Source organism: Medicago truncatula, chromosome 4, assembly GCF_003473485.1.
Source record: "Medicago truncatula cultivar Jemalong A17 chromosome 4, MtrunA17r5.0-ANR, whole genome shotgun sequence".
Lineage (NCBI taxonomy): Eukaryota > Viridiplantae > Streptophyta > Magnoliopsida > Fabales > Fabaceae > Medicago > Medicago truncatula.
In genome coordinates this window covers 55,330,186-55,351,973 of record NC_053045.1, presented here as the reverse complement: position 1 = coordinate 55,351,973, position 21,788 = coordinate 55,330,186, and the positions used below count along the sequence as shown (strand labels likewise).

At 32.2% G+C, this 21,788-nt stretch overlaps 1 protein-coding gene and 1 long non-coding RNA gene across 3 annotated transcripts; one reads left to right on the top strand and one right to left on the bottom strand.

The window, feature by feature from the left end:
• Positions 1–9,621: 9,621 nt before the first annotated feature.
• Positions 9,622–12,602, bottom strand: LOC11441656 (uncharacterized). 2 transcript variants are annotated; one of them, XR_005645648.1, is made up of 4 exons: positions 12,483–12,602; positions 11,261–11,542; positions 10,166–10,880; positions 9,622–10,078 (listed from the first exon to the last, which is right to left on the bottom strand). It is a non-coding gene; the product is annotated as an uncharacterized lncRNA (long non-coding RNA). The 2 variants fall into 2 exon arrangements; XR_003011141.2 differs by having other exon boundaries at positions 11,418–11,542.
• Positions 12,603–15,047: 2,445 nt separating this feature from the next.
• LOC11441219 (equilibrative nucleotide transporter 8) lies at positions 15,048–20,311 on the top strand. The gene is made up of 3 exons (XM_003609303.4): positions 15,048–15,813; positions 17,782–18,322; positions 19,372–20,311. Exons 2-3 carry the CDS (start codon positions 17,824–17,826, stop codon positions 20,067–20,069), a joined length of 1,197 nt encoding a protein of 398 aa, XP_003609351.1. The 5' UTR covers positions 15,048–15,813; positions 17,782–17,823; the 3' UTR covers positions 20,070–20,311.
• Positions 20,312–21,788: the final 1,477 nt, after the last annotated feature.

The following is a 21,788-nucleotide window of genomic DNA, read 5'->3' as shown; positions in this document are numbered from 1 at the left end:
TAGTTAATGCATTGAAATAATGTAATTAATTGATAATAAAGTCAAAAACAGTTTCCTTTTATGATAATAATTCCCTTTTATGGTATGTTTAACCAATACCCCGGAAGCACCGGTTAAGGACCCTATAAAATTTTTTATCAGTATAAAACAAAGGTTCTAATACTAGAAGTTTCCCTTACAAAGGTTCTAACCATATGTTTATTATATGTATTTTATATTCAAAGATGTTACCTCCTTCAGTCCTGTATATAAGATTTTTTTTTTTAAAATTGTGGTTTTATTTATAAGAAAATGTCAATACTTTTAAGATATATTTATTGTTTAAAAGATTTTTTTACCTCTTATTTAATGTTGTCTTTATAATATTAACAAGTGTATTTAATGATTCACAACTTTTTATGAGGTATAATTGTAAAAATATTCAAAAAGTTACATTAATTAATGATTCCATTGGTTTTCATGTTTTTTGGTATTTCTTCCATAAAGTAATTAGTACTAGAAGTTTGTTTCCCTTACAATGTGAAATGCTAAGATATGTTTTTAGGACATGATAAGGTATTAAAGACATAAATAATTTTTTGGAAATTGTGCTAATTTATTTTTTAAAAGTTTAAAAACTACTTCACCTTTTCTCAATAAGTACTTATATTATTTATAAAATCTTTAATATGTGTTCTTAGACCATCTTTAATGGGGTGAATTAAAGTGAGTAAACTAAGTTATTTTTTGTACGGTCAAATTGCCATATAGGGTTTAATAAATCCATAGTTGATAGAAATAGTTCTTAATATGATTTTTTTTATAGAGAACTCAATTATTATTTTTTTTATTTGTAATTAGTTTTGATTCAAAATTAATATTAATTTAACTTTTTTGATAAAATGCATAAAAATATCAAGTATTAAAGTTGTAAAAAATATTTCAATAAATTTTACCAAAACAAATTGTAAATAATAGGAGTAATAAATATATAAAATTAAAAAAGATACAAAATACACATTAATAATACATAAAAATTATGCTCGTGAGCTTAGCTCAGTTGGTAGAGATATTGCATATGCAGGGGTTGCGGTTCGAACCGCCCCACATTATAATGTGTGAGCTCTAGCCACTAGGCTACTTGTAGTTTTTATGTTTTTTTTTTGTCAACTAGTCTAGTGGCTAGAGCTCACACATTAATTATAATGTGGAGAAGTGGGGTGTCCGTGGTTCGAACCACGGTCCCTGCTTATGTCATATCCTTACCAAATGAGTTAAGCTCACGAGGATAGTTTTATGTATTATTAATGTGTATTTTGTATCTTTTTAGTTTTATATATTTAGTACTCCTATTATTTACAATTTTTTTACGTATATATTTTTTTTGAAGAAGATAAATTAGCCCACCTAAATTGGTACTAGAAGAATTGAATTTGAGACTTCGATGAGGAGCACACTCACATGTCTCAAGCCAGTACCACCAGACCATCCCAAATGGGTTAAAATAATATTAAATTAATGATATAATATAATAAATTTAATGCTTGTGATTTTTTTATCAATGATTTCAATGCTTGAGTTTTTTTTAGGCTGATTCTATATTTGATGCACACTAAGTTTTTGTTTACCCTTTGTCATGTCATGTTTACCACAATGCAAGTTTTCTATAGGTTCTTATGATCTATAAAAAAAAAATTGGCCATAATATATCATGCACTAAATTTGCTCTTAGGGCACGTATTAGTATGATCTTAGAAAATTTAAGAGGAGCAAAGGTAGCTTAAAGAATTATTACCCAAAATTTTATTGTAGATATTTCTTTTCTTTTATTGTTTACATCTTATATTCAACACCAGGTTTATTTGTAGTACAAAAGGGAGTAAAAAAATGACTTTTTTTGGTTTTAAAAAAAAATATACATCTATAGGAAGATTTGTCCTTTATAAAGCAGACTCGTAATATATATATATATATATATATATATATATATATATATATATATATATATATATAAAATAAAAATAAAAAAACTCCAACTCATAAATCAACAAAGGCCTTTTCAAAAAGGAATTTTTGGACCACATTTTGCCATCATGGATCCCCTCTCTTTGTTGGAATCTCCATGAAAGCACTAAATTGAAGTTGGCACTTTTGCAGGTTGTTTCAAAAAATTGGTAAGAACTTTTGTTTTTAATGCTATGTTATTTCTCAAGGTTGACTGAACTCATCATTTCATATGCAGGTTGGATGTTCATGATTGACAATTTTGATCAGTACGGCTATAGAAATGAATTGAAAGGAGTGGAACTTACTTCAACTTGAGCTTGACACTAATCATTTTATTTACTATAAACTTAACAAGAAAATATAATTTAACTCGTTAGCTCGAATCACTTGAATCAAAGATATATATAATTTGAGTTAACAACCTCCTAGTGAAAAAAAAATATAGTAAAGTTCATAACATTTGCACTGTATGACTCTTTATCCATTATCATGATCGCTCGAGGATCTATTACTCTTTGATACCCCTAGTTCTTTGAGACATATTTGAGGAGGAGTACATTTAAGATTTTAAGTTAACACCACCAAACCAATTCAATTGAGTTTCTATAATTATAATATTATTTACAAAAATTTGCATGTTACTAAATATATGTCCAAACAAATTTTAAGATGCATTTATTAAACTTTCAAAGAAAACAAGCTCAAGTCCAAAAATAAACAATAACAATTTGTTAGATTTGGAATTTGAAATTTATGATCGGTTTTTCCACTTAGGCATCATAAAGTTTAAATTAGACTATCGTATTTTCAGCCCTAACTACAAAATCATTTTGGCATTAAGAAAAGAGAATATTTTATATTTTGCATGCTTCTATGCTGATTATTTTAATTCCTTATATTATTATGTTCATGAATTCTTTCTTCTGACTTACAGAATCTGAAACGTCAAAATCAAGTCTGTTATGCATTGATTTCAATTTTCTTTATGAATGTCATTTCATCAATCTCTGACTTTCCAAACATCCAACCACGGAAACTGTACATCAGTAGTAGCAGAGAAGCTCAGCCCCCTTCTATTTCGCACTCACTCTCCCACGCCTTCAAGTTAAGGTCATAAATGCTAACTTGTGCCTTAATGACTTAAAAATAGAAATAATGTATTGGAATGCGTGAATTAAATTTAATGTTTAATGTTTTTATGAATTGGATGCACAAAATTTTAGAAAATGTTTTTATTTTTTACTTCCTCCGTCCCTAATTATAAGACCCTTTTGAGAATTTTTTTTGTCCATTTTTATAAGACTCATTTGTTATTTCCAACTACATTAATTAATTCTTTACATACATGCCCCTATTTATTATACATCTTTTTCTTCAATCAACAATAAATAACATGTTGAAAACATAAACTAACCTTCTTTCTTAAAGGATAAAATTGTAAAAACAATAGTGATTACAAACAACTTTAATACAAATATTCACTATCTTAATTTCCGTGATTTTGGCAAAAGGGTCTTATATATAGGGACGGAGGGAGTAACATGTATCCTAAGGGCACAAGTTAACATTATTGTTAATAATACTAACATCCATCGTTTTCTTCAACATATTGCTTCGTATCTTCTTTATCAACTTAGCGATAAATGCATCACAATCCATCTTACTTTCAATTCTCATTTATTATATCAAATCGTACCTTTCTTTTTTTGTTGAAGGAATATCAAATCCTACCTATATCCTCCAACAACTTTGCAAGGGTATTGTTATTTATTTTAATTATTTATCTCAATAAATAGTTGCTCTATTTGAAATTCTTAAAATTTGTCTTAGAGCATATGTGAGCATGAGCCTTTAATACTTATACTCACTCACTTTATGTAATAAAAAAAAAAGCTTAGATGCACTTGAAAAAAAAACAAAGTTTTGGTCCCCTTAATTTAAAAAACGGTTTATGGTCTCCTTATTTTATTTTATTTTTCAAATTGTTTGCTCTTCATATCATTTGAGTCATTTTTATTAACATGGATATTGAGTGAAAAAATAAACGTTATCACACCATAATAAACATGTCTCATCATCAAAAGTGAATCCTAAATGAAATGAGAAACCAATTTTTTTCTTTTTTAAAAAATAAGACCCCCCCCCCCCAAAAAAAAAAAAAAAAAAAAAAACGACTTTTAAAGTAGGAGGATCAAGACTTCATACTTTTAAAATAGAAAGACCAAAAATTGCATTTAAACAAAAAAAATGAAACTAAATCACACATATCAAAGAAACAAATTCAAACTCAAAAGTGGATGAATGAGACGAGGCTCTTTCAACTAAACAAATGTTCTAGATTCAAATTATTTAAAAAGCCCCTTAACTAATGTTCAATATTCCATCAAAAAAAGAAACTAACTTCCAACATTTATGTGACCTACTATCCAATAATTAGGTTTGTCATGATAGGGTTGAATGTTATGTGGCTTGCTTGCGTTTAGAGTTTGGACTATGTGGAAAGAATGTAATAATATCTTATCTTATTTCAATAAAGGAAAGTATTGATTGTAAGATGATTGAAGAGATTAGGTATTATCATGGTGGTGGCTTAAATCCAAAAGTAAGACTCTTAATTGAGAGTGTGATTAATGGGGATGCTTAAGTGGTGCTAAGCTATATTTTTCGGTGGTTTCTCTTTGCACGCCTTGTGCGGGTTGAATCACCGTTGTTTATATTAGTATCTCATTTTGATTTGTTCAAAAAAATCTCTCTTTGTTGTTGTTTTGGTCGGGTTATTTCAATTGGAATTAGGAGTAGTTTTATGTCATCGTTGGTTAGCATTTATGGCGCTACATTTATTTGATATAGTTGTAAGTTGTAACTCTTGTACATATTTTTTGGGCATATTTTGTGCTTGAAAATTTTGGTAATAATTTAATTTTGGATTTTTAAACAATGAAAATTAATGCTAAATTACAGGGACAATCTTTTGGGGACTTTTTTTGTTTGAGAATATGACATTTATTATGGAACGGATGAAGAAACATAGAAAAATTGAGGAGTCTCAACTCTCAAGAAGCGGATGAATTTATAGTACATTTTTTTTTAATTTTTTTTAGGCGTCTCAAGAAGAAGCAGACTGGTGCGCATAAATTTTAGTTCCTTCAACAAGAAAATTTGTTTTGGAAATCTTAAAATTTGAGTTTCAATTCATAAGTATAAATATTTATTATAGTTGGTAAGGATAAAAGTGATACTTCATATGGCTTGTGGGGTATGAGGTCTAATTTAGTGGGTATAAGGGGAGATTGTTAAGCTCACAAATGTACCAGTAATTGATATCTAGAAGGTCCAATAGGCCCAAGTTATGGTAGAGATTCAAAAAGTCCAATTGGTCAAAGTGAAGCAAAGAATAGAATGCAAGTTTCAATACCAATAAATAGCATGGTGTGGTTACCAAAAGAAAGTTGGGATTGTTTCATTTGAAGTTTAACTTGATATTTTAATTAGTGAATTTTAAGTCAAATATTGTTTTGGAGGGGGAGGTAATAGTCTTACTCGAGGCTTTTCACTTTGCTGATGCGAACAGATGAGATCGAGTTGTGTTCGAGTCCGACTCATCTACTTTAGAGCAAGCTCTATCGTCTTCAGGCCATGGTGATTCAGATTTATATGCTATTGTTTCTAGTATTATTTATCAATTATCTTTACATTCCAACTTCAAAGTGAAGAATGTTAGGCGACAAGCAAACATGATTGCTTATAGTAACTAGGGCGACATTTTCTTGGGCTAATCACCGTATTTTTTATTCTTATCTTTTTTGTATTGAACATTGGTTGATTAATGATAATAGTTAACTTGCTTCGGTAAAAAAAAAAAAGTCAAATATTGTTTAAAACAGTTTAATTGAATGAGAATTCTTAGTTTTGAATTTTTTTTAAATATGTTTTAGATTAGAAAACATATTTTACAAAAGAAAATATTGTTAGTTTAGAAATATATTTCTAAGCTAATAATTTTTAGAAACATATTAAATATGTTTTCTAAACTAACATTTGTCTCATTTAATTTTGTACGACAACTTATTTTATCGAACGATAGTTTGAAAATAATTGCACTTACATGAATAAGGTGAAGTTAGTTACATTGTGCTTTGTGCATGTACTTTGGTCCACCAAATATTGCTAATTTTTTGTTTATATTTGATTCCATATAGGTATACATTTACTCTATTATTTTGTTCTCATTATTATTCTAGTCAATTGCAATCTAATTGAACCCTAATAAAATCCTTCCTCATTGTTCTCCCTTTCACATATTTTCTTTGATTCCCCAATTATCTATGTATTATTACTTCTAACAAAATCAAGACATTCCAATATACCCTTACCACCTTGTACAACTAAACCTAAAATTTCCACCATGCTTTACAACCATTTAAAAAAATGAACCCTACGAGACAAGATAATGCTCTTTGAAAGCATATCCCAATAGCAAAAACATGATGAGCAAAGCAAGGAAAGGTTGGACCCATTTCATGCAAATTGATGATCTTTAGTGGGGTACAAAGGAATTGCAAGTTAGCTAAAGGGGTTATGGGGGAGATGATTGAGTGGTAGTAACACGTGATTCCTATGGGGTATGGCATCCCGTTCCTATCGCAGTGTTGCTCAATCTTTATTCAAAATGCTTAACTTTGTGATACACAAAGTAACACGTGGTGTCTCAATCTTTATTCCAACCTGTGTTGTCTGTAAGGACCACATAAATTCACCGTATCATTCCGTCCTCTTCTTGAAATTGTCTGTCACTTTGAGACTTGGCATCACCATCACCTGATCAACATGGAAGCCGGAATGTGATTTCATTGTTTTGCTAAAGAGAGCCGATTAGTGTTCATCGATGATAAATATCAACACATCAACATCAAAAAAACGTTCTATTTCTTTTCTCAGAAGTTATAATTAGACTTGATTAGGAAATATGAGATGGAAAGTACTTTGGAGTGGACCTAAAGACAATAGCCGGAGTTGATCACGTGCGGTGGAAGACAATGTTGTTCCACTGTGTGGGGCGGTGCATTTGCAATTACTCTAACACTCAAGTTAGCGAGAGTTTTTAGAAGTCAACTGTTTAAAATAAATTGAGAATGTACATTTTAGCATGGGTCGGAGACCTTTTGTGGATGCCATGTAAGAAACTTTTGGTTTTGTGATAGTTATTTTGTTGCAACATTTCCGACGTATTTTACGAATCGTCGTCGGATTACTCTAAAGGGTTGTGATTTGATCACATGGATTTATCTAGTGCATCGTCGAACAATACAACGTTGCTGACTTAGTTTGATCATGAATCCTTCGTGACTTGGGCCAAGTCCAAGGCCCAGTCTAAACCAAAAAAAGTATTGAAAAAATAAAACATTTACTTTGAGTTTTTCAAAAATCAAATTTTCCAAAAATAAAACATGAATCTGGATTTTAAAATCCGGATTACACAGGCAATTTTGAAAAATTTACAGGGCACGCTAGAAATGTATAGGGTGGGAAAAGTAATACTCTTACTTTATTATAATAATGACTATGTCTAATGTGTATAGTTAAATTGTATATATACCATTTGATTTATGGATGATGCAAGACATGTCTCACTTTTTTTAAGATGATGTCTCACTTATGAATCATATAATTAGCCTATATTTTAACTCTACATTTAATCGGCTTAATGGGTGCTAGTATTGACACTCCCGTTTTCGATACTACATCTAGGGATGGCGAAAAAATCCACATCCGCGTAAAATCCGCAACAAACACGAAGCAAATACCTTAATGAATATCCAAAGATAAAATAAGTGGATATTTCAATTATCCACTATTTAATGGATGCAGATGCAGATTTGATGGTATTTCCACCTGCGGATATCCATACTCGTTATTAAATTAAGTAAATTACGTAATTAAACTTATCACTGGGAATTTATTGAATTAAGAAGCTTTGTTTTTGTTAAATATGAACTTTATTTATGTTTTCTTTAAGAAAGGAACTTTGGTTCTATTAAATGTAATGAACTCTATTTATGTTTGTGTTAAATCAAAGAACTTAGTTTTTGTTAAATGTGATGAACATTATTCATGTTTTTGTTTAGTCAAGTAACTTTTTGTTTTTGTTAAATGTGATTAAACTTTTTTGTTAGAAATAAAATGTATGGATATTAGTATGTATGTATATTGTTATTATAATGTATGATTGTTATTATATTTTTGTAAAAAAAAGAAAATAAATGTGATAAGCTTTGTTGTTAAATTTTATGTAATTATAAAAAAAAATTAACAAAAATATTTTTTTTAAAATGTTATCCATGAATATATGTTCTTCTGGACCGAGCAAATAACTTAGGCCCAATACAAAAATAAACTCAGCATTTGGTAAATTACTCGCAACACCCCCCCCCCTCCTTGGGGTGTGTGCTCGGAGCAACCGGGACCTGTTCAAACTAAACAATAACGGTCACCATCATGGTTCCCGTAAATCTCTCCTCGGCGGTTACGATTCTCACAAATTCGTAACCGCCGAGCCTTACATGTGTCTTACAACAAACACAATCGTTATGCAAACACACACCTCTATATAAAGGGACTCTCAGCAGTCCTCAAAGTTAAAATCTACTCTCTCTCTCTAAACCCTCATTCTGATCTCATACTGACTTTAACGTCGGAGTGTTTGCAGGTACACACACCCCCACCGTTCCAGTCAACAACTGAGGCTTTCAAGCACCGTACAAAACTGCACCAGTAGTCACCTTCTGATCAGGTACGATCATATGTGTATAACCGTGATACCTAAAAACTGTGGATTACCTGCATAACGGATATCCGCACGGATATGGAGAGGGCACAAATATCATATTTATCCAACGGAATAGATATAAATATCATACTATCCGCACTCATGGATATCCATTTACATCCCTAACTACAACTGTTTTTTAAAAATTTATTTCCGGAATAGCAAAAGTTGTCCAAATGTTAATTTAACAAACGACAAAATGAATAAAAAAAAACACTTCAAATGATAAAATTTTAAGGGAACTAGGTGTAGCAACAAAAACTTGATTGTCAATACCAGCGCCCCACCCTGAATATTGTACCCCTATTACCAAACTTGAGTTAGAAGACTCAAGCACCAACAGAGATGCAATTCATTCCTTAAAATAAATGGACATTGTAATGAAGTCTAATTGATGTCACTAATTCTAAAAAGACATTCACTTATATCATTAATTTACTTCAAAACTATAGTAATAGACGTCGCTATTTCTTTTTAGAAATGGAAGGATTCCAACTTATTTGGTGGGATTGATGTCCATGTTGTGCATTATGTGCGAATGAAATGGGAAAATTCATTTTTGATGACTTAAAATGATCACTAATCAGTCCACAACCTGTCAATCTATCTATGACACCATCATGCACACAACAGCACAAGGTTGATGGCCTAATCTAGCATCCAAATTAAAGTCCAACGTGACTGGTACAAATTACATGTGAATTATTCGTGAATGTCCTTTGGATTGAAAACACGAGGGGAGGGAATAGAAAAATAGGACCAGTAACATGTTCTCATTCAAAATGTTTTTTTTTTTCTTATCACTCACCTTTACCTTAATTCTGAAGAAGAACAAAGCAGTAACATAGTATACAATTACATAACCAACTGAAGCTTTGTTTGGGAGTTTAAAGCAGAATGAAACAGAGAATAAACAGAGAAGGAAAAGGAAGAGTTTCCCCTCACTTTGCATGTCAATTTATTTACTTTTTATTGGACTGAAACACTCCAAAATGGAGGAACTCAAAAAACACAATGTGAAATGATTTTTGAGGGTATTGGAGGATTAGAATAAAAAATTCCTAATCATTTTCTAGCACATAATAATACTATCAAAACAATGAAAATATTGCTCATAAGTATTTTCATCCCCCAATCCTTTCCAAAAACACTCACAAACAAAGTGAATGATTTCTTTCCTTTTTCTTTCCTCCCTTTCCCTTCAAAGTCCTCCCTTATTTTTCCATCTCACTCCCAAACAAAGCCAGAGAGAAGGGATAAGGACAACTGTCACAGGAAAAAAAATCCTACTATCAGTATCGTTGTATGGAGAAACAATAAGAAAATAAACAGGCTTCTGTTATCATTTCTTACGTATGATGTTCCAGCATGTCTTTCAATTGATTGATATTGTAATTAGGATCTTGTATATTTGTACCATTTTCTACATGTCGATCAAGTGAAACAATTAGTCTTCCCTCTTCTCTATTATCAAGTGAAGGAATTGCGAAAATAACTACTTAAATTAACTAATACTAAATCTTGTCATTACATCATAGCTTTCCCCAGTTTGGAGAATGCATCCGCGAATGACATTGTATACAAATAAATTATCTAAGTGAAGCAATTTGTGTGCTCCCTATCATGGCCCTATCATATGCGAAAAATATTTCCATCAAGATCTCCGACTATGATAGAAGAATGCAAAATTGGTGTTGAACATAGCCTTTTTTATATTAGTAACACCTCTTCATCAACAGCCTGAAGCCATTGTTACAGAACCGGAGCATGGCATCTCTGAGCATCAAGCACATTATAGAAGGCTGCACCGAGCCGGAAGTCCGGGTATGTTGATCGAATGATGATCTGGATACTAGCATATGACTCTATAATCAACTAGTCGCTTTCTATTTCTTCCTGGCCTGTTGTTGTCAACGATCCGTTTCCTTGAATGAGAGTTGGTCTTCCCGATCCACGAATACTGTTTGTTGTCCTTTACTTAAGTCAACTCACTTTTCAAGCCACTCCAGGAACTTCTCTATCACGATAAAGAATGCCGCACAAACAGCACATGCAGCGTTTGGACCACCTACAAGCACACAAAAGCATTGAAATCATTAACAAAACTCGTGACGAAAAAAGGCAGAGAACAGGTTAAAATAACGAGCAACTATAACAATTCTCAAGTCTTTTATCTCTTTAAATATCATTTTTCTTTTCATCTTTGCAAATTGCAGCTTCCAATGCATAACTTTCTTCAATGAAGGGACAAGATGAATGAAAGAACAAGTAAAATAAGAATCGCATTTACAGTGCTGATATCCAGCCCTACAACCATGATACTACTGTCAAAGACCCATGAAAACTTGATACAAACACTTATTCTTATTTTCAGCTTTCAACAACAAATTAAATTATTTATTTGAACTGAAAGCAATTTTGAAAAAGGGGTGAACAAAATTATTTTACTAGTGATTTTAACTTGACAGGTTTTCAAGATTAAGTGTTCTACTGCCTTGGATCTCGGGTGAAGGAATAAGGCGCCCCGAAGTGACGAGCAATCACGGTCAAAACTTGGCTCTAAGCGATAGGCTAGCAGTAAGCTTCGTTACAGAGAAGTGATTACCAAGTATGAAACCCAAATCCTAAGACTGAAAATGTCCTTTCTCAATAAAATGTATGCACTAGCATCTTTTTCCCTATTACTTCCAACCGCTGCTGCACGCCTGTGTTTCTGTAGTAAAATTTGGGCTGGCGGATTATGATGGAATGAAGTGAGATGGAGTTCCAATGTTTGAAATATTAAAAAATAAATAGAATAAAATGGAACAAATGAAATTTATTTCATCTCAGTTTTACCAATTTTTTTCTTACCCCAACTCGGGGGAATGAGATAGAATCGTTAATTAATTTATAATTATCAAATTACTAATTACCTATTCTCCCTCTCTCTACCTCCTTCCTATCGCTCTCTCTCCCACTCTCTTCGTGTCATATTAGCGATATGGATAAAAATGAATAAAATAGTTATAATTTATTTTATTCACTTCTCAAAATGTTGTCAAATAGAAGTTGAAGTGGCGCTATAGCACCATTGCATAGCGGAATTTTAATGATCCGCTATTTACTGCAATCTGCGTTCGACAACATTGAATGTCGGTCACCAGCAACTCTGCTCTGTGACGTTGCTGTCGTGCCATTGATCGTGCACTATAAACAACTGTTTATACAAGGATTTATGAATTTTGTAGGATTTTATGATTCCATTGTTTACAATATTCATTCCACTTCCTGATCCTAAGCATAATTTCGATTAGAGTATTAGCCAAATTTTGGTTTTAGTGGCTATCAATCAATCACCCAAGTCCTTACAACCAAAAATGAAGCAATGATTAGGCTAGTCACTTTGGGTCATCCAGCATTGGAATTTTATAAGGATCATTATGCTCTCATTCACAAATGCATAAGAAAGAAAGATAATCCCAATTCTGAGAACCAAACTGATACCTAATCCTTCCTTCCCCTATAGAGTGTATTTGGTTATCTATGTTTACATCCCTTCCCTAACTAATAACAGAGGGTCTATCACCCATCATTTCTTAAATAAAGGAGAACTAAAAACATAATAAGATGACAGAAAGAAAAAAGCGAGAAAGAGGAAATTGAGAACAAGTAGAGTAATAGACTAAACCTTCATCTCCAGTAGAAGACAAGGATTTACCGCCGCCAATTACGTCGCCACTCCTATTTCTCTTCCGTTCCAACTGCCTAGTGCCCTGAGGGGTATGGGCATTGTTCAAGGAGTCAAACATTTGTTGAAGTTATAATAGTATAATTTCCGATACAAAAATTGTTACTTTAGATGCTTAAACAGGGTGAGGTTATGGTGCATAAGGAAATTCTTATGCATCCATTTCCACAGCAAAATAGTTTTGGTTTAATTTTAGGTTTAATTGCATTTTTCACCTCTATCTTTTGCTAATTGTGCGATTTTGCACCTTATGTTTTTAAACCAGCGATTTTACACCCCATCTTTTTCCCTCTGATTTGGAGGCCCTCCATGTGTTTTAGTGATGATGTGTTTGATTTTGATGACGTGTCCTCATTTAATGTTTGCCACGTGTGTAAATGTAATTTTAAAAAAATAAAAAATTGATTTTGGAAATTAAAAGAAAATGCAGATCTTGTTAAATTAAAATTAAATAAAATACAAACAAAAACCAATTAAAAAAATAAAATTAAAACAAAAATCAATTAAAAAAATCTAATTATTTATTTTAATTTTTTTCCATTTGGATTTTATTCATAGAATTTTTTTAAAACAAAAAATATCGATTACCGGTTCCGTTCATGGCAGAGCTACTGTCAATTTTTTTCCCTTTTATTTTTGGTCACCAAATTTTTTTTTCCGTTTCTTTTAATTTCCAAAATCAATTTTTTGTTTAATTTTATACAAAACATACTATGATATATACATGGTGCTGGAAACCATTATATTAAAACAGTCTGAATATATTGGTATTTTTAATCCAAATTTTAGTGTCAAGTTGTTAACCTCAACAAGGTAGTGTGTAACAAAAAAAAAACCGTCAACAAGGTAGAGTACTACACAATGATAAAAAACAAAAACTACCATTTTAGCAAATTTTTCATATTTTAATTTCTATAATTATTTTCTTGCATCAACTTTGTCTAATTTAATTGTGTGATTTGAGAGTAATTAAAAAGTAGAACCGAATTGTTGAACTAAATCAAACTAAACAAAAAATTAGTTAGGATTTAGGGATTTAGAGTGATATTTTTTTTGATTTGATTTATGTCACTTTAGTTTCGAGAGCCCGAGAGCCATGTTACACATTCTTGCGAGCCGTTGTCAACTCAGCTTTTAACGTCTAATTTTAACGTTAAGGATTAAAGTGGCTAACACATGTGCACATTCAAGGACTCTAGTTTATATTTGTTTCTCGAGTCAGTGACTAATAGGACAACGAAATGTACATTCGTGGATTAAAATGGTTGTTTCCCCTTAATTTATTTGTTTAAGAGGTATAAATATTCATTCTTCTCATTCTACTTGGGCTTTTTTTGGTAGGTACATGAAATGTCAATAGTCATTAGAAATTCATACACACAAGTGGATGACCCAAGGCTTAACAATTTTGATGTTTTGTTAGTCGAGTTAGAATTTGTGAAACTATTCAGAACTTTTTTAACTAAGGATAAAATGCAGAAGTCTCAAATGGATAATACCAACAAAAAACAGTTTTAAGATTCTCCTTATTTTTCATAAAAATAGTGGGCTCTACTTATGAGAAATAGATGAATATGAAATATTAGTGGGTAATCTCTTATTTGTGTCTTTTTCTCACATAAGCGAATCTAAATTGAAGTCCTGGAGTGTTCAAAAAATAATAATAACGAGAGCTTGAGATTAGAAGATTGGCTTCAAAAGGGTAAAAGAAAAGAACTCTCGCAGTCTTACACAAACAAGACTCTTAAGCGAACAATACATCATAAAAGTAGTGATTTGCCTGAATGGCTCTCTAGCCATACCCGCACACCAATGGCTTTCTAGCCATAACTTCGTGGAACTTCACATCCTAGCATATAAAAACTTTTTGCATCTCTATAATGTACGATTCACTCTAACTCTTACCTCTCGTTCTTGCTCTCATATTGACTTGAGCGTTAGATTGTTCGCAGTTATTCACAACTCGTAGATCAACAACATAAAGATCGTCGAACATTGTTCTCATCATAAATCTTAATAGTTGAATTGCTTTCCATTCTCATTTTTGTTATTTCAAAAAATGATTAAAATAAATTAAATGTTTATAACAAATTAACATATATTTGATACAAATGATTTTAAAACTAGTGAAAAATTTGTGAGTAGTATGTTTCGTTCCTTATAAAAAAAAAACATAGAATCTTTTATTTATTAATGCTCTAAAACCAAAGCAATATTAAGTCTAAAGGAAATCTTTTGCTTATAAAAGAAGTCTAGAGAAAATCTTTTGTGACCACGCGGGACACAATGCTCTTATTGTCAACTTTCATCCAGTCAAATGCAATACATATTGGGACCATACCAGCTCATTACAAAGCTATACATTGAAAAGTCAACAAAGAATCAAACAAAGATTCTATGTATAGCTGTTACAGTGAGCGTTGACATTGACCACTTTCATTAGTTGAGTTTTTTTGGCAATGCTTTCATTACTTAAGTGGAGCGGAGCTTTTCCTTATATGACCAAGGAAGAAGGTTTCTCTTCTCTATAACATAAAATCAAAATTCCAATTTTGCAATATGTGTCGAGCACTGGCTATATGTAATGATCAAAATCAAGAATTTGATACTACACAAAAATATGAAGAAGAAATTAATAGTATTTTAGCAGCCAGACAAAATGACATCAACTTTTTCACATAGTCTAATGGAGGAGTGTCCACAAATCCAAGTGATTCTTTAAGAAGTGGATGGTTACATAAATTCTTTCATTAGCACAAAGATTTCTTTTTTCTTCTTTTGATGGCAGTGTGCTTTTACTCCTAACATGGACATCATTCTAAGTTTGGCCCAGCCAATGTTGTGTTTGTACTAAAGAATATTCTATTCCAATGGCCAATTAAGTCTTGGCAGATATATGTGATACTATTAGATAAGAATCCTTAAGATTTAAAAGCACCCTTTTGACAACATAGTTTACAACTACTTTCCTTTCTAATCATCATTCCTTCCTCCTAATGGTTCTAATTATAATCATTAAATTAAACACTGAAGTTATGCATATCTATCTAACTTCAAAGATTAACCAATACACTGTGGGGTCTACGGTACGCAACTTAAGTTTTGTGTACAGATACACAAATAGTCAAAAATTAAAGTCAAGATGGTAGGATGAATGGACAAAACACTCCAAACGACTGGCTTCAAGGTGAGGCATTTGATTGTTTGTTTTACTGGTTGGATTGTCAGTTGACCGAAGCATGACAGTCGAAGTGAATTTCATAAAAACAAGGTAAGGTTTTCCGAACTACGATAAGAGTGCTAGATCATTATCCGAACTAAGCTTAAATTGTTTACAGATGTTATTTATAGTGTTGGAAAGAATTAGAAGCAAACTAATATTATTGGATCTTAACAAAGAACATTAACAATATAAATCAGTCAGAATCACAATCTCATACCGGACACACTAAAATCTTTATAGTAAAGCTCATCTTAACTTTACCATTTTGAACGGTTGATAAAATTGAATGAGACATCTTGCACCCCCCAAGAGATAAGCTCCTTTGAGAAAATCACTTTATTTTCTTATGTATCATTGTCCTTTTTTCACCTAGATTTAGTTGTATCTTTTGACAAAACTACCATGAAATGAATAGTTTCTTTTGTCATTTTCTCACCCCCCCCCCCCCCCCCCCAAACTATTGATAGTTTCCAAACCAATAATAGAATTTAAGGAAAACTTGACAGCTCACACTTGAAAATATCCAAGATATATTTCTTACCATTAGTTTCACATAATTCCTCTGCAGCTACTATAACTTTATTCTTCATTGATTCATTATTCTGTATCAATGACTCATGTTCACATATTTGTCTGAGCCACATTATTTTCAAGAAAAAGGATGATTGCTAACTACTATGGGGAAAAACCTGAGACAAATGCATAAACAAAAAAGGAAAAAAAATTATGTTAAACTTGACTTGTGTCAAATAATTGCAGCTATACTTTTACAGTTGATAATTCATGTCCATCCAATTTGTACTACATACTGTTAGGTTCAACTCTTGTAGCAATCACTATCATTATTGGGTACTTATTTTGCCTTCTCCACTCACTAAATGACATAAAGAAAAGCTCCACATACTCCTCACTCATAGAGTTGACCCAAAAAATAAAATAAGTTGAAACTTGTAACATTTGTTTTGAACTTTATTTTACAATGTTGTATTCAGAAAGTTCTTTTAAGATATGAATGAATCTTCGAGTCCAATACCGACACTAGTCCTACAGACATCGTGACATGATTAACGTCCAAAATATAGGACATCAGACACATAAATTGGATTCGGATCCACTACCTTTAAGATGGGAAAGTCGCTGTGACATTACAATTTTCATAAGAGTGTATATTATTTCTGAGAGAAGTTCAAGCTAAAAAAAGTTATTATTTATAATTAAACACTGTTATGGGAATCTAATTAAGGTTTATTGATAAATATTCATGCACCTTAACAACATACCATCATGTGAGGGTGGAAAAAAACTTAGGATAAAAGCAACTGATAATCAACTAGACATGAGTGGGGGTGGATGATTAACCTCTACTGTATAAATTCCCTAAAACAGTGTCAAATTCTGCTGAGTTAAACTGATAATCAAGCTTTAAGGGCCCCTTTTTCTTTTCTAAATAGTCATGCTTGACAAAACCTCCTTTGTTTGTGCTCCTAAGTCCATGGACTACACTCACTAAGTGTGTGTGACCATTCATTGGTAGCACATTATCATATAATCCACATTATTACTTTAAAATTTGTTCTAAAGTTTTTCAACTTGTGTAAGCAACAGTTATACTAATGGACTATTTTTCATGAATTATATCAAGCATCCAATTTATGTTAACTGAGTGTAAAAGTACAGAAGATTTCAAGACAGCTTACACGTGTGTGACTGTGTCACTAAATGGTATATCTAATTTCACCCATCCATTTTCTGTCCCCACAAAGCATAATTTTTCTTCTTCATACATTAAGCATATCTATTTCCCATCTCCACAACCCCATCAAATCACATCTATGTTTGTGTATATATATATGTATGACTGCTACAAATATTAGCCACTTTATCACCATAAGTAGAATTTTACTTGTATTAGTCACTTTGTCTTAAAAGCCAACATCTTCAAAATAATTTTAAGCTAGAGTTTTTTCACTAGAATCCCTTTCACTCTATTTATCAAAAGTCATTTACTTCATTCAGAACTTCGGTATAAACACGAATGCTATAAGAAAGTGAAAAAATATGGAAGCTGTTAAGCTAGCATCAAGTGATCCGAGCGAAACAAGAGACGCTTACAAAGTTGCTTACATAATCCATTTCTTGCTTGGAGCTGGTAACTTGCTACCTTGGAATGCATTTATCACAGCAGTTGATTACTTCGCGTACTTATATCCAACTAACCACATTGAAAAGGTTTTCGCGGTGGCTTATATGGTTTCATCTGTGCTTGTACTTCTTGTGATGATGAGTTGGGGAGGTTGGAGTAAAACAACACTGAGGTTGAGAATGAACTTAGGATTTTCAATGTTTGTTATGTCTCTCATGGTAGCTCCTGTCATTGATTGGGCCTCGAGTAGGGACGAGATGAAAGAGAGGCCAAGCGGTGCTTATGGCATGACAGTTGCAGCTGTTGTAATATGTGGTTTAGCAGATGGCTTGGTTGGTGGAAGTTTGATAGGATCAGCAGGAAGGCTTCCAAAACAGTATATGCAAGCTGTTTTTGCTGGAACTGCTTCCTCAGGTAAAATTACAAGACAATTATTATATATGTTCCCTCATAGTTGATCAATTTTACTTTCCTTTTTACATTACTATCGACAACAATGTCGTTAGGTAGGAGCTATAACGCGATATAGCGCCTAGTTAGAAATGTTGTTAAATAGCGGCTATGGCACTGTTGCATAACAGAATTTGAACAAACTTCAATTTTCTGTGATTCGCAATTGACAACACTGATACAAGAGACAGATCTTGTTTTCCTTATTCGAACAAATTCTATGGAATATAAAAAAAACTTTGCCTTAGATGAAGCATACATGAAATAAATAAATTTTAAACCATACCACAATGAGTATTTTATTCTTTGTAGTATATACACAAGCAAGCAATTGGAGGTTAAGAGGGAAAAAGGAAAATAGATTCTAGATCATAGACAGATCCACAGCTACCGTTATGGGGGCATTTGTCTTTTTAATGAAGGATGTGGGCATTTATCTTGGTATATACAATATATTATACTATTATATATCACATATTTGATTCTACACTCCCACTTGAATTTATACATGAGTATTGTTCCTGCAACTTAAAATTTCTAGATCCGTCATTGTAACAAAAAATTTACATGACAATTTATTGTTTGTATATTTAGCATATTCTCTCATGTAAATAATCCTATATATCTAGCAAAACTATGCTAGTAACAACTTACAGCATTTTGAAGCTGTGATAGATCTGATTATTTGAACATTGATTCTATAACACAGCTATTTTCCAAATTGAATTTTAAAGACATACATCGTAAATATTAAAATTGGAATTTAGATAAATTCAAATTACATGAATATTATGAAGCTGAATGAAATCAATTAAATTAAAAGGCTTATTATACAATAAAAAATAATAAAGTATACATACAACGAAGCACAGTAGATTGTTTTTAGAGAAAAACATGTTAGTGCTCATCTTTCCGCTAGTATGTTCAGAGAGATGGTTCAATTGCAACTTTGAAACTGGGTTGCTCTGTCAAACTTTGTTCTCATATTAATAAAAGCCTTTTGTGGTTGACAGGTATTATAATTTCAATCTTGAGGATAATAACCAAAGCATCACTACCTCAAACCCCAAAGGGTCTCAAAATAAGTGCTCACTTGTACTTCATGGTGGCCATAGTTTTCCTCCTATGCTGCATTGTCTTTAGCAACTTGCAGCACAAGTTACCTGTGATGCAGCAGTATCATCAGAGTCTACTTCAGGAGAGTCCCTTATGTTCAGGGACAAAGTTTTGTGCAGTGGCAGGGAAAATTAAGGGACCAGCTTTTGGAATTTTCATAATCTATATAGTAACTCTATCTATTTTCCCAGGATTTATTGCTGAAGATCTTGAATCCAAGGCTCTTAAGGATTGGTATCCTATTATATTGATTACAGTTTATAACTTAGCTGATCTTATGGGAAAATCTTTAACTGCTTTCTATGTTCCACAGTGTATCAAAAGGGCCATTGGGGCTGCCACAGCAAGACTATTATTCTATCCACTTTTTATAGTTTGTCTTCATGGACCAAATTGGTTGAAAACAGAAGTGCCAATGATGGTTCTTACATTTCTGCTTGGATTTACCAATGGATATCTTACTAGTGTTCTTATGATTTTAACTCCTAAGTCAGTGCATTTCTCAGAATCAGAGTTATCTGCTATTGTGATGACCGCGTTCCTCGGATTCGGCTTGGTTGGTGGTTCTGTCCTAGGTTGGTTCTGGATACTGTGAAGGCTTGTTTAGCTCAGGTGCAATAAAATGAGCAGAAGAAAGTAGCATTCATTGTAGCTTAATTTCCTCAAGTAGATTGTTTCTATATTAGTTGTCTAATGTTTTGAGTGCCAAATCATGAGAAGTGTGGACATTGTTAGGAAACTTCTAGGCTTGTAAAATATATATAATGTAATGAATCTATAAACTGGGAATGAAATTTATGATCTTTGTCAATAGAAATAATATACTGTTGGGATAAATGCATACATGTTTTCTATCTAACTGTGGACAATGCCTTATAAAATCATGTGAGCTAACTTAATCTATAGACATTTAAAACCTCTAACTATATAATGGAGTACTGTTAAGAGACACCAAAGAAGTTTGAGAGAGGTCAATGGTACAAATCCAAAAACAACAGTTATATGAAACGGAGGGAGTAATACACCGAGGAAGTAAGATCATCCGCATTGGAGCTCCTTCCTTTTGGTGTTTAAGCGAGTCACACCACTTATCTTATAAAACTTAGCAAAGACCAATTTTGATTCTTGTGACATAAACCCATCCAACAGCTGAGAATAAAATTGTGGGGAAAATTACAGCACCAAATCCGTGTCCAAATAAATTATTATTGTTGTAGTATGACTTAAAATTTGATGGATGGAGAATATTGTTGCTAAAAATATAAAAGATTTGTTTCAAATATATTTTGTGCTCAAAATATATTTATGGACAATAAATATATTTTTGTATCGTATGAAGAACGATTTGATGCAAATATATGCAAATATTCTTTCACTGAAGGAGAAAAAAAAAACGTATCTTCAGTGTGGTATTTGTTCCAAATTTATGAGTTATACTTTTACTATAAATATAGACCTTGTATCAGGCTAAACTTTGAGAGGGAGATAGAGGGGGCTGAAACAAGGGTTTAGAAAGGCAACAACAAAACTAGGGTTTGTATAGAGTTTGTCTCTTCGGAACAAACACTAGGGTTTGTGTTGGGAAACACTATTAGGATTGAGTCTCTTAGTTACGGGAAGAGGCTGGGACTTTGGGTAGAATTAGGCGGGAGACTTATTCTTGTAACCCATTGATTTCTCTTTTGTAACGATACTCATCATATAGTGGATCGGAGGGCTGCTCTCTCCCCCAAACTAGATCAATTTGGACCGAACTGAGTCATTGTTTTCTACTTTTGGCTTGTATTTAATTGTTCCATACACTTTGTTTTGGTTGCTTTATTATCTCTTGCTCCACACATCAAGTTGTTATTGGTGTGATTTCACAACGAATTCGCAACAATTACATTTCGAAACTCATCACACATTAAAGCAAACAGAAATTATGCAATGTAAATAATGTTTGCTCTCTAAATGCGGTATTAGAGTTAAAGTAAAAATCAACAATGATGGATTATCATAAGCTACACCACACAAGAAGGACGACAAAGCTAAAGAAGAAAAATTACAATGGATATCGTAAGTATGCAGCAAGACAACCCTTAGAAAAAACACCCAACAAAAAACCAAAAACACTTAAAGAATACCAAAGCCTAACCAAACAAAAGCTGTAGCAAAAGGCAATCTCTTGGATTTCAACACTACTCGTAGAAAATACAAGATGGAATCTTCAATCTATGCAAGCTCCATTGCCAAGACAAAATCTTGATTTCATCCACCATGTCATCCACCCCCTTGTTACTATCATTGAAGATTCCATCATTTTCATTTCTAA